General features: G+C 34.8%; 1 protein-coding gene across 1 annotated transcript; it reads right to left on the bottom strand.

Annotated features, from left to right (window-relative positions):
- Window positions 1-393: 393 nt before the first annotated feature.
- metap2a (methionyl aminopeptidase 2a) lies at window positions 394-12,043 on the bottom strand. The gene is made up of 11 exons (XM_026230255.1): window positions 11,812-12,043; window positions 10,412-10,513; window positions 9,240-9,305; window positions 7,157-7,259; window positions 6,260-6,421; window positions 5,856-6,037; window positions 5,354-5,448; window positions 5,188-5,284; window positions 4,997-5,100; window positions 1,940-2,055; window positions 394-1,112 (listed from the first exon to the last, which is right to left on the bottom strand). The coding sequence occupies exons 1-11, from the start codon at window positions 11,954-11,956 to the stop codon at window positions 860-862; spliced, it is 1,425 nt and encodes a 474-aa protein (XP_026086040.1). The 5' UTR covers window positions 11,957-12,043; the 3' UTR covers window positions 394-859.
- Window positions 12,044-13,160: the final 1,117 nt, after the last annotated feature.

The raw sequence follows: 13,160 nt of genomic DNA on the forward strand, positions 1-13,160 counted from the left end.
GGCAAAATAGTTAACAAACCTTAAATTACTAAATGTCTACATTGGACTAATTTCATAAAACCATACCTGTGTAAAAACACCAATGCATAAAATGTCTTTAGAAAATCTAAAAATGCAGGTTAATGTCAGGCTAAATGTGTACATTTATACAATGCATAAATGAATGAAACCATTATGCATCATTCTCACATAAATTGCACATACAGGTCAAAAATTAGTCATAACATTTACATAATTCTAATTACAAATCTTATTTTGAACAGAGATTCCTCATTATGTCGGCTACTATTTTAACATGATTTCTGTTTCAAAGCTTCTACTCTGAATGCTAATGTCAGGAATAATATTCATGCCACAGCCTTCAACGAAAGATTTAACCTGTAAAGAACTACAAACACTTTGTAGTATTGTACAATTTATTATTTTTTTTAAAAATAATTCAGGGAGTTCAAAATGTAATAGGTACTATATGAGACAGCCATTTGATATTATACAAATACCAAAAAAACTGTAAAAGCTGTGCGCATTACAGATTCATTTCCTGATGAATTTGTTTTTCTCGCAAAAGCCCTTCAGTGACGTGTAAAGGCAAGCAGCCATACTCTTTACATTCTCTTATTCCCTACATGGAGTACAAATGAGTATAAAGTCTTTATCTTTATCACTTCGGGCACTGACTAGTACCCATGCATAGTATTTTCATGCCTTACTTAATGCTGAGTATAAGCTGTGTGTTCACAGCAGCATTTCCTTAACAGCAGTTCGGGTTTTAAACTAGTTTCTTCTTTTAAGAATACTTATATGTTTGTGTATGTATTCGCACAGGACTGGAGTGCGAGTGTTTATGCATATGTACGTATCAGTAGTCATCTCCGCGGCTCACAACTTCCTTGCATGTAGGTCTGAGCAGGATGGTGTGTTCGAACTGAGCAGTGTATGAGCCCTTGGCATCACAGAGAGGGGGGTAGGGGTCAATGATGCCCAGGTCACACAGGTTCTTCAGGGCCATCAGGTACTTGCTTTCACCCAAACGGTCGAGCCAGCGGCGACAGAACGCCAGGGTGCCGAAGTTCTCGTTCACAACATTTAGCAAGTGCTTTGCCCTGGGCAGCCTGAAGTTTATTTTTTAAAAAAGCATACAAAGAAAACAAATGTTTTCTGCTAATTGTTTAGAAATAATTCTCATATAATTATTTCATAAAACCTAAAAGAATATTATAAATTGCTGCATTTTACTAAATTCATAAAATTAGGAAATTGTTCATGTACAATGAATTGTGTAAATAGTTAGCAAAATCCAAAAGCATTCTTGCGTAAACTGAAGTGTTTAATGGATACATTGTTCGTAAACCTAAATGTATTGTGTAAATTGTCGCATTCAGTGGAATTTTTTTTAGGTTTTAACGAACAATTCTCACATATAATGCACAAGTTATTTGTGAAAAAAAGAAAAAGAAAAATAAGATTGTGTAAATAGCTGCATTATGCTAAATATATTAATGTAAAATGTGTCAATGCACACAAAGTGTAAATTATTACTAAAAACACCCATATGAAATTATCTCATTTAATGCATAAATTGTTTGCCATACCTAAAAATATTCTGGCATTTAATGTAGAAATCATTAATGCATACAAAGTGTAAATTATTAATAAAACCATTCTTATGAAATTCTTGCATTCAATGTGTAAATGTTTTCAGTTCTTGCGAACAATTCATCCATCATGAAATTAATCATACTCATTCCTAAACCTAAAACGGTTCTGTAAATACCTGCATTGTGGCAAAAACATTAATGTAAAATGCGTAAATACAAACAACACAAAAATTACCTTGCCGCATTCAATGCATATATTGTCAAATCACAAAACAGATCTTCCAGATATGCTACATGTGCTTATGTAAATGTATGAGTGGCTGATTATCATTGGTTCTTACCTGATTGGCACATGTCCAACATTAAAGTTCTTCATGTAGTGTGAGCAATCCATGTCATCGTGGACCACTCCTTTACCAGTGCTGCCGAATGTCTCGATAGCGTACACCTCTCCTTCCTGGATGTGAATGGAAATTAATAGAGAGGCAGTCAAAATATTTACATATTATTCTATAAACATGAAAATGGATGTAATATAGTACCATTTTTGTCTTTCAACAATTTAAATGTCTGAGTTTATCAGATAGTATAATTAAAATGTGTACAGAAAAGAATACAACTTGCGCAATTAGCTTTTTAACACTGCAGTAAGCAATGACTATATGCTAGTAGGATACTACGGATCATTTGTATCGTACTTTTCACAAATAATAAAAAAGTAGCATAAATACATAAAATTGTAACAAAAAAAGTTTCAACCAGTATACTACATTGTTATCACTTGATCTCATGTCATAAATAAAAATGGCTGCTTTTTTCAGTGTTTTGCAGTTCTGTGTGGTAAAAATGTCAATATGATCAAGATAGATCAAAGCAGCTGATTTTTTACTTACTAATATTACTTTACGGTTTAAAAAAGCTGAACATGAATTCCAGCACAAAGTTTCAGTTTTAATGGTGAAAGAGTGAGTAAAGAGGTAAGCAGATAAACTTTTAACATTTCACATTTTACGACAGAAATGGCAAGCAACCAACAGAAATATCTAGTGCAGACTACTCTAATTTTGGTTCAATTTTGTATTTTGAATAGAAAATATGGTAACACTTTATTTTATGGTCCAATTCTCACTATTAACTAGTTGCTTATTAGCATGCATATTTCTAGCGTATTGGCTGTTTATTAGTCCTTAATGCACATACAGTATTGCTCAAAATAATAGCAGTACAATGTGACTAACCAGAATAATCAAGGTTTTTAGTATATTTTCTATTGCTACGTGGCAAACAAGTTACCAGTAGGTTAAGTAGATTGTCAGAAAACAAACAAGACCCAGCATTCATGATATGCACGCTCTTAAGGCTGTGCAATTGGGCAATTAGTTGAAAGGGGTGTGTTCAAAAAAATAGCAGTGTCTACCTTTGACTGTACAAACTCAAAACTATTTTGTACAAACATTTTTTTTTTTCTGGGATTTAGCAATCCTGTGAATCACTAAACTAATATTTAGTTGTATGACCACAGTTTTTTAAAACTGCTTGACATCTGTGTGGCATGGAGTCAACCAACTTGTGGCACCTCTCAGCTGTTATTCCACTCCATGATTCTTTAACAACATTCCACAATTCATTCACATTTCTTGGTTTTGCTTCAGAAACAGCATTTTTGATATCACCCCACAAGTTCTCAATTGGATTAAGGTCTGGAGATTGGGCTGGCCACTCCATAACATTAATTTTGTTGGTTTGGAACCAAGACTTTGCCCGTTTACTAGTGTGTTTTGGGTCATTGTCTTGTTGAAACAACCATTTCAAGGGCATGTCCTCTTCAGCATAGGGCAACATGACCTCTTCAAGTATTTTAACATATGCAAACTGATCCATGATCCCTGGTATGCGATAAATAGGCCCAACACCATAGTAGGAGAAACATGCCCATATCATGATGCTTGCACCTCCATGCTTCACTGTCTTCACTGTGTACTGTGGCTTGAATTCAGAGTTTGGGGGTCGTCTCACAAACTGCCTGTGGCCCTTGGACCCAAAAAGAACAATTTTACTCTCATCAGTCCACAAAATGTTCCTCCATTTCTCTTTAGGCCAGTTGATGTGTTCTTTGGCAAATTGTAACCTCTTCTGCACATGCCTTTTTTTTAACAGAGGGACTTTGCGGGGGATTCTTGAAAATAGATTAGCTTCACACAGACGTCTTCTAACTGTCACAGTACTTACAGGTAACTCCAGACTGTCTTTGATCATCCTGGAGGTGATCATTGGCTGAGCCTTTGCCATTCTGGTTATTCTTCTATCCATTTTGATGGTTGTCTTCCGTTTTCTTCCACATCTCTCTGGTTTTGCTCTCCATTTTAAGGCATTGGAGATCATTTTAGCTGAACAGCCTATCATTTTTTGCACCTCTTTATAGGTTTTCCCCTCTCTAATCAACTTTTTAATCAAAGTACGCTGTTCTTCTGAACAATGTCTTGAACGACCCATTTTCCTCAGCTTTCAAATGCATGTTCAACAAGTGTTGGCTTCATCCTTAAATAGGGGCCACCTGATTCACACCTGTTTCTTCACAAAATTGATGACCTCAGTGATTGAATGCCACACTGCTATTTTTTTGAACACACCCCTTTCAACTAATTCAACTAATTGCCCAATTGCACAGCCTTAAGAGCGTGCATATCATGAATGCTGGGTCTCATTTGTTTTCTGAGAATCTACTGAACCTACTGGTAACTTGTTTGCCACGTAGCAATAAAAAATATACGAAAAACCTTGATTATTCTGGTTAGTCACATTGTACTGCTATTATTTTGAACAATACTGTATGAATGCCTTATTCTGCATGATCATATTCTAGATCCCTTAACCCGACCCAATACCTAAACTTAACAACTACCTTAGTAACTATAAATAAGCAGCAGTGGAAAACTCTTAAACTATTAAAAAAGTTAATAGTTAATGTGTTCCCTATTATGAAGTTTCCGAAAAATACATGCTATTATTCTTTCATGATTCATAACAAATATGACGAATCAAAAACATTAGGCATATGTTTTGTTTAAGGAATTGTGATCCTGTCAAATTTCAAGACACGGTTACAGCCTTGTTCCAGTTAATATGTGAAAGGTCAAGCTGAGTGCATTGCATTATGGGATACAGTTTTCCATGCAGTATGACTCCATACTCCAGAAATAGCAAGAGGAGTAATCTAGTACGCTAAATTGAAATGTAAACCTTCAAGATTAGAGAAAGGTGTGAAATTCCATGCATACTGCGCAACGTATACATACTGCATAAATAGAAGTAGTAGTATGCTATTCCAGACATAGCCAAAGTAACACAGACACCTTTAAGGCAACACAAAATGAAATTACATTGACACACACACACACCTCCATTCTGGTGGCTTCTCCTCCCTTCACTATAGGCACTGTTTTACCAGCATGTATCCGATACTGACCAATAGAGTGTCCATTCAGATTCCGAATAGGTTTGACTGAAGAAATACACACAAAATGAGGTGCACTTAAGGGATTAAAATTACTATTAACAATTTGCAATAAAAAATATATTTCATCAATACCTTGGTACGTTTTGCCATCTATTTCAACCTCGTACGACTCCATCACTTCCTGTATTGATTCTCCAACATCGCAAAGACGTACATCTATACCTGCACACTGTGGAAAGACAAAAAGTTATTTCCGCGCACACAATAACTTTGTCATGTCAGTCGCTCACACACTCACCTTGATGCCTGTGTTGGTAGCATCTCTCACAGCCTCAAGCAAGCGGTCATACTTTGGATTGAAGGTGACAGTGAAGGCACAGTCAATGATCCTGCCTAAAACACACAGTACATTTTTACTTAATAAAAATCTTCTTAAAGGGTTAGTTTACCCAAAAATGAAACTAAGCCTGTGTTTTACCTCAAATCATCCTAGGTGTATATGACTTTGTTTTTTTTCAGACAAATCCAATCAGAGTTATGTTAAAAAAAAAATGTCTTGCTCTTCCAAGCTTTAGAATGGGAGTAGGCGGCTGTTTTTGTTCAACAGTCCAAAAGTAGTCAAATAAAGTGCGCACAGGATTCGTTTAAAAGAAGAATGTCATAAACACCTAGAATGCCTTGAGGGTGAGTAAAACATGGGCTAATTTTCATTTTTGGATGAACTAACCCTTTCTTATTATCAGTGGCATCTCAGCCAGTCCACTTTTTTTAAATCAAAGGGAGGCCCAATATAGCCATACCGTTGATGTGTGTGCCGAAATCAATCTTGCACACATCATCGTACTGGAGGACGGTAGGGTCTCCAGCATTTGGTGTGTAGTGAGCAGCACAGTTATTCAGCGAGCACCCGGTTGGAAACGCCAGCCCTGCGTTCAAACTGTTCTCTTTGATCAGCTTCCTGCTGCAGTCCTCCAGACGCTCACTGACAGAACATGAAAATAGGGTGTGTTATGATCTAGCTGGCAACTAGGACCCATGTCATTAATATCAAAAACAACTGGCAAATTTGGACACTTGGGCTTGATTTCTTTTAAGAATAGCATCATTAGGTTGGGGAAGTTACTTTTTTGTATATTATCAACCAATTAGTTTTTTTGTTTTTTACATTGCAGGTGTACAGATATCAAAGTCATAATGGGCTCACCAGATGTCAATCATAGTCATTCCAGGTGTGATCCAGCTTCTTACATATTGGCGCACCTGACGATGGGCTTCGGCCGCCTCCCGGAAGTCATTCCACATCTCCTCATTGGCTTTATCCATCGCTTGCTTCTCATCATTGCTTTTTCTCCAAGCAGCGCTACGCCTGAGTGGTCAAAAAAAAAACACTTTATGATGCAAGTACATTTATTTACCTTGAGAATAACCTTGATCATATAAACACTGTAAGAAATGGAACCGTAAATGTATTTCCAAGCCATTATTTAGATTGGAAAAGTCTTATAAAGTCTAATATGTTTTTTTTTATTAGCTAGAGTAAAATGAAATGGCTCAGTTTTGTGGATGTGTTATTAAATATTGCACCAGGCTATTAAATAGAAAAATAAATAATAATAAAAATGGTTAAATGAAAGATAAAAACTAGTGAATGTAATTAAGAACAATATTAATTACAAGAAAAAATTCACACAAAAATTTATAAATGACATTATTTTAACATTTGGCTAGTCGGGTTAAATTTTTTTATTTATAGTTGTTTGGTTGTACTTCCTCTGATGATTACGGTTAAAGTTAAGGCAAAGTCAGGTCAAGATCATACATTTATAGGCCATAAATGTTTTTGAAGACTGCTGTAGGACTCTAGTAAGGGACAAGATGATGTGAGGAAGTTTAAGTATATGAGCTGCTCCTCGCACACACAGCATTCACAACTATTTTTGGAGTAGTTTAGGCGTGAGGGAACATGAGTGACCTCTATGTCAGTAGTCTCAGCGATATAATATTACACAGAGCACAGGGTAATATGAGGTAGAAAGTACAAGGTGACCTGAGGGGGGCGTTAAAGAGGGTTTTCACTTTGAGAAAAGACTAAATATCTTACCCATCCTGTGACGGAGGGTATTCACACTCCTGACCCACAGGAAACACACCGCTGGGGTACAGATCACAGATGGGGATGGATGGAGGGTTCGTTTGGGTTTTGGCTAGAGGAGAGATGGTAGATATCAAATGCATTTAATGGGATAGTTCAATCTAATTTAGTTGTGCATCAAAATGAATTTTATCCGTGGATTGTGGAACTCGAAAAGGAAATATTTTGCAGAATGTTCACGTTGCTCTCTTCCATACAATGTAAGACTATGTTTTGGTGTCCACAAAAGCATTAGCCAGCTGGAAACGCCTTTCTTTTTTTTCTTTTTTTTTTTTGGTTGCTGTAATACGGAACATCTACGAAAATGTTAATATTATCTGATTTCGCAGCCAGTTTATGAATTTGAATTTGTATTGTGTAAATTTGAATTACTGACAAGTTTCATTTAACAAAACTGAATATTATGTGACATTTAACATAATTCTGAATCAGATTTTTTTTTTAAATTGAATATTAAACATTTGAAATTTAACAACCTGAATGTTTTTTTGCCGGAGTTTTAAAGACGTATTTTTAAACAGCAAATTTTTTGTTCTGAAATCTTTTAAAACATACAGCTTCAAGTTTTCAGGATTAAGAGGAAATTCGAACACCTGTCAATGATTCAAATTTACACAACACAAATTCAATTAGTTTTGTCATATTATAAGATCCATATTCTGGCCCTTGTTTTAAATGTGTTTGTTCCGTTGTTGTGCTTCTTGTTGGCGTAGGTTTGCTGTAGTGGTGGATGTGGTGATTGGTCAGTGTGGTATTTGTCCTGCCCCTCGTCCAATATGATTGGGCAGCTGGGATGAGCTGGGATTTAAAATAAGTTAAATAATAGCTTACCGCCTCGTCACATTCATGGCGTTTAAATAAAATAAGTCTCTCTCATTGAAAGCAATTGAAAACAAATTAATATGCTAGCCTTGAGAAAAAACATTTTGGTGGGAACGGCCTAAAGAAAGCTCTCTGAGTGGATGGATACCATGTGGCCATCACTTCAAATGCTCCTACAAGGCCATTCTAACACTCACACACACACACACACACACACTAAAACCTCCCATGCGTGAGATGCTGAAAAAAAGACTCTAACACAAGAGACTCTAAAGACACTAACACAGCGGTCAAAAAAGAGGTGCATTAGAATGAATGTTTTAATGAAATTTGAAGTTTTGAGTTGCCTATGACACCTATAATAATATATTGGTATCACATTAATAGTTTTATTTTTATTTTTTATCAGTATCAGCTGATATTAGATATTTATTGTACTAATCATTCCCCCTCCATTTGTAGTTTTTAGATTATTTTGCCCCTTAAAAAAATACTCTAATAATAATAATAATAATAATAATAATAATAATAATAATAATGAAGTTACACTAATAATTCAAGTTTAAATGTAATCTGTAGTAAATAAAAAAAAATTAATCTATTTTTTATAATGTAAATTAAAATGTTCAATTGAAGATTGAAAGACTGAAAATGAGTGTGAATACATGTTCCTTCATTTTTTGGAGAAAATATTTGACCATATGAAGGCCTGTCAGTTAAAATGAACTGATAACATCAGTTTTTCATGTTGACTTGAACGTTTTATGTTATGACTCTGATAAATATCTGCTAAATAATGTCAAGCATTTGGTGACCTGCTCAAAATCCTGTTGAAATAAAGTCTGCACTGCAGGATTTTCCCAGAGGCACAGCGATTTGGCGTTTGGCCAGTCTGCTGCATCGGCAGTCAAACACGCTCTCTGATCCCTTCAACACACACACACACACACACACACACACACACACGCACGCACACACACACACAGTCTTCCTGAGGTCCCCGTACCGTCACACACTCAAAGGTGCTGCACTGACACGGTCCCATTCACACTGATGATAACTGATTACTCCTCATTTCTCTTCAGTGGTCATTATCTAACATCTTGTCCAATCAGCAAAGAGCAAGGGCATTTTATCAGCCAACGAGCTCCGCTCTGACTCTGGTCCTGCAGGGAACACAATGTACAAGGAGATGAGAAAAGACACTTACGTCCTTTCTTCTTCTTTGTCTTCTTTTTTTTCTTTTTCCCAGAGACGCTGTCAGCTTCTTCACCATCTGAGACACAAGTGTTGTGTAATTAAAGAGAACATACATATATATATATATATATATATATATGTACATTTATTCATTTAGCAGATGCTTTTATCCAAAGCGACTTACATTCATTTGTGTATATATATAATAAATATATTCATATATAAATTACATTATGTGTGTGTGTGTGTGTGTGTATATATATATATTTAAATATATATGTAAATATATATATATATATATACAAATACATACATGTGTTTATATATGTTTTTATATACACAAATAATAAATATACACAGTACACACACTTACAGTATATTACGTAAACAAAATGTCATAATTTTGATGCAATTCATTGTTGCCAGCCCTATATATATATATATATATATATATATATATATATATATATATATATATATATATATATACTGGGGAAAATACAATTTAATAAAACTATATACACATAAAAAAAACTAATAAAAATGACAAAAACACAACAAAACCACTAAAATAAAGAATAATGGAAAATATGAAAAATAAGACAAACTCAAAATATTAATAAAAAAACTAAAAAAAAAAACTAAAGCACGGTGGTATCTTGAATTAAACAAAAAAGGTAATGTGACATTCTTTATAAATGAATTTTTTTTTTTTAAATTATACAAACATATATATATATTTGTTGTGTGTGTGTGTGTGTGTGTGTACTGTATTTATTATATAATAATGAAATGTATTCATTACTTATAATTGAGTAAGTATATTAAAAAAAAACATAAATGATGATCATTTTCTGCAGTGGTATGCTACAGTGAATTGCTGTGACTTGACCTTGAGACCATGAGTTATTTTTGAAATATAAAATTATATTTTGTATCTTAGCATAATAACACATCAATCTAGAGATGTTAATCTACCAACAAAAAAAAAAGGAAGAAGAAAAAAAACACCTAGAAATGTATTGCATTGTGAGATACAAACCCAGTGCAAGGAAAAGTAAGTGGTAGTGTGAAAACACACGGTCTGTGAGAACGAGAGCGCTGAAGCACTGTAGGAAACCAGCGATGTTAGATCACTGATGCTGTAAAAGAACTAGAAACGTGCGTCTGAAAGCTGAATACCTTCTTCTCCATCCTCCTCTCTATCTTTCTCATCCAGGTTCTGCTGTTGGGTTTGTTTCCTCAGCTCCAGCTCGCCATCCTCACCCTGCTCGCTGTGTCCTGCTGCAAAGTCACACACACAGGTGAACAAGCCCATAAGCAAAGGAAGTGCTAAGTGTGCCAGATACATCAGAGGCTGCAGTCTCCAACACTGTGTGTGTGTGTGTGTGTGTGTGTTTGTGTGACAAGGAAGTAAGTAACTGCTGTCAGTTTGGAAGCTGTCCACAGCTTCATCTCATATACAGGATCTATATGACAGCACACTTGGCTCGGAAACAAGCCTGAGAAACAATCTGCAGCATCATATAACCTTGGGAGGGCAACACATCAGACCTGATGATGCAAGCACACAGAGCAGTACATACTGTAAAATACAAGTGTGTGCATAGGCAGAATTTGACATAACCTTAAATAAGAACAGTGTTATGCAAATCAGACTGTTTCTCAAAACTCAGTAACTTTAATAGCAACATTAAAAGTGGCAATCACACTTCTGCCGGGCTGCTAGCAAACATATCATTTCAAGTATTTATTTATGGCTAGCTGCCTAACTAGGTAGCATTTATGTCAACTGTTTAACTAGACATTATTATAGAGATGTGTTAGGTTAAAAACCTAGTGAGCTGTCTACTTAGTTTGCATTTTGGGCTCAAAACTTTGTGGACCACAAATAAAAACAGCATTTTCAGCATATATATATATATATATATATATATATATATATATATATATATATATATAAATAAATGCTAGAAATCTAGGAAGCTATCAAAAACAGAAAAAACACATATAAAAAGAAATAATACAAATATTTTTTAAAGTATATTTAATAAATAATTATTACATATTTTGTTAATAAATTCTAAGTATGTTTTATGTATTTTATAACTTCATAAAAATATATTAAAAGTATATTGAAAGTAATTTCTGTAGGAGCAAAATAGCCTATATTTATTATACTGTAAATGTTCTAGGTATAAAAGTATATACAAAAGGTATGTTATAAGTAACAATATTTTATATTTATTTTATATACATTTGAAAATAATATTAAAAGCACTTCTTTAGGAAACAGACAGCATGTTTTGCAACCTATATCAAAGAAAAAATGAAAATAATAGATACAATATGAATATATATATATCTATTTTCTCCAAAACATCTCAGATAAAATTTGAAAGGTTGGGAAAAAACTTTTTCTTCCTTTTTTTTTTATTTTATTTTTTTACGGTGGCTCTTACTAATGCTTGACCCCAGACGCAGACAGACACAGTAGAGATCCAGTCCAGTTAATCTGAGAAGTTCACAGCGGAGCGTTTAAAGCCTGAGGGGCCTGGGCACTCTATGAATGAGACACTCACCGGAAGCGGCGGACTTGCTTTTCTTCTTTTTCTTCTTCTTCTTCTTGGCTGGGTCGGCTTCTTCTCGTTCCGCCCCGTCCCCGTTCAGGATCAACGTGTCCACGCCGGGCTGCACCGGCAGCGGCTCGGTCCCGTTCGCCTCCATGACCGCGGACGCGAGTGGAGAAAGACCGGTGCGTTGTGGGAGGAGCTGAGAAAAGCTGATCAGCTGAGCGCGTGACGCCAAATGCCAAATTACTCATACTATGGCGAGGAATAACCTCATGAATGTTAATTAGATCGTGATGACGCTGGAAAAATATCGAATTAATATTCATGAGCCGTGCCGTTAATTGGCCAGCTGACTAGCGCGTTCTGCGTCTTAGCCAATCAGATAAGACCATTGCGCGAACGTCAATTTATAGAATACATATAATTCACAAATCAAGGCATCCACGTTGTGAGGTTTGTAAAGCAGCAAGCGGAATATTAATGATGGAAATCCATTCACACTAAAGTTTGACAGTGCAGGTTTATTTTTAAATATCCAAAGTGTATATTCTAAAGTTGCTATATAGTTACGTACGAGATTTAGTCATAATATCTATAGACACTAATTAGTTGGTACACCATGTTCTTTAATAAAAAGTATTAATAATAATAGTAGATTAGGTTGTGCACGTATAAATAAAACAAAAATAAATTTAAGTACCATTCTGAATGCACTGATATATTATATAATAAAAATAATACATATACTTTACATTATAAATTATGCTTTATATTATCTAAATGTATAAATGTGTTATATATTTATAATTATAAAAATAGAATTATTATTTTGTCCAGTAGATGTCAGAATCTTTCCTCTGATGGCATGGTTTTCTTGTCTTGCAAGTGTGCTCAGAGTCAGAAGTCTATTTTTTAATGTTAAAGGCATTGATTCATCTCACAATGACAAACACATATATGTACATGTACTTTATTTCACAAAAGAAATGCAGGATTGCCACTTTTGGACGGAGGAAAAACTTTAGCCTTTAGAAAAGGCAAAACTGGTGTTGAGTGAGGACAAACACATAGAGATGGTCTCTGTCATGGCCAAGACGATTGTTTGAGAGTCATGCATATGCATGGAGGGAAATTAGTTCAGGTTAAACAAAGACATCATACAATTCACGCACATAGTTATATCTACGATTTCGCTCTCTGGTTGAATCAACATTGTCATTAACAATCTAAGTCTCATTATAAGATTTGAGTGTAGTTGTAAAGTGCAACAGTTCTTACAAGGGAACATTGTTTAAGGCAAGTTAAACCGTAACTTTGTACCTTTTCCACCGTGTTTAAAGTTAAAAAAGGGGTTAAGT

Source organism: Carassius auratus, chromosome 4 (genome assembly GCF_003368295.1).
Source record: "Carassius auratus strain Wakin chromosome 4, ASM336829v1, whole genome shotgun sequence".
In the NCBI taxonomy this organism is placed as follows: domain Eukaryota; kingdom Metazoa; phylum Chordata; class Actinopteri; order Cypriniformes; family Cyprinidae; genus Carassius; species Carassius auratus.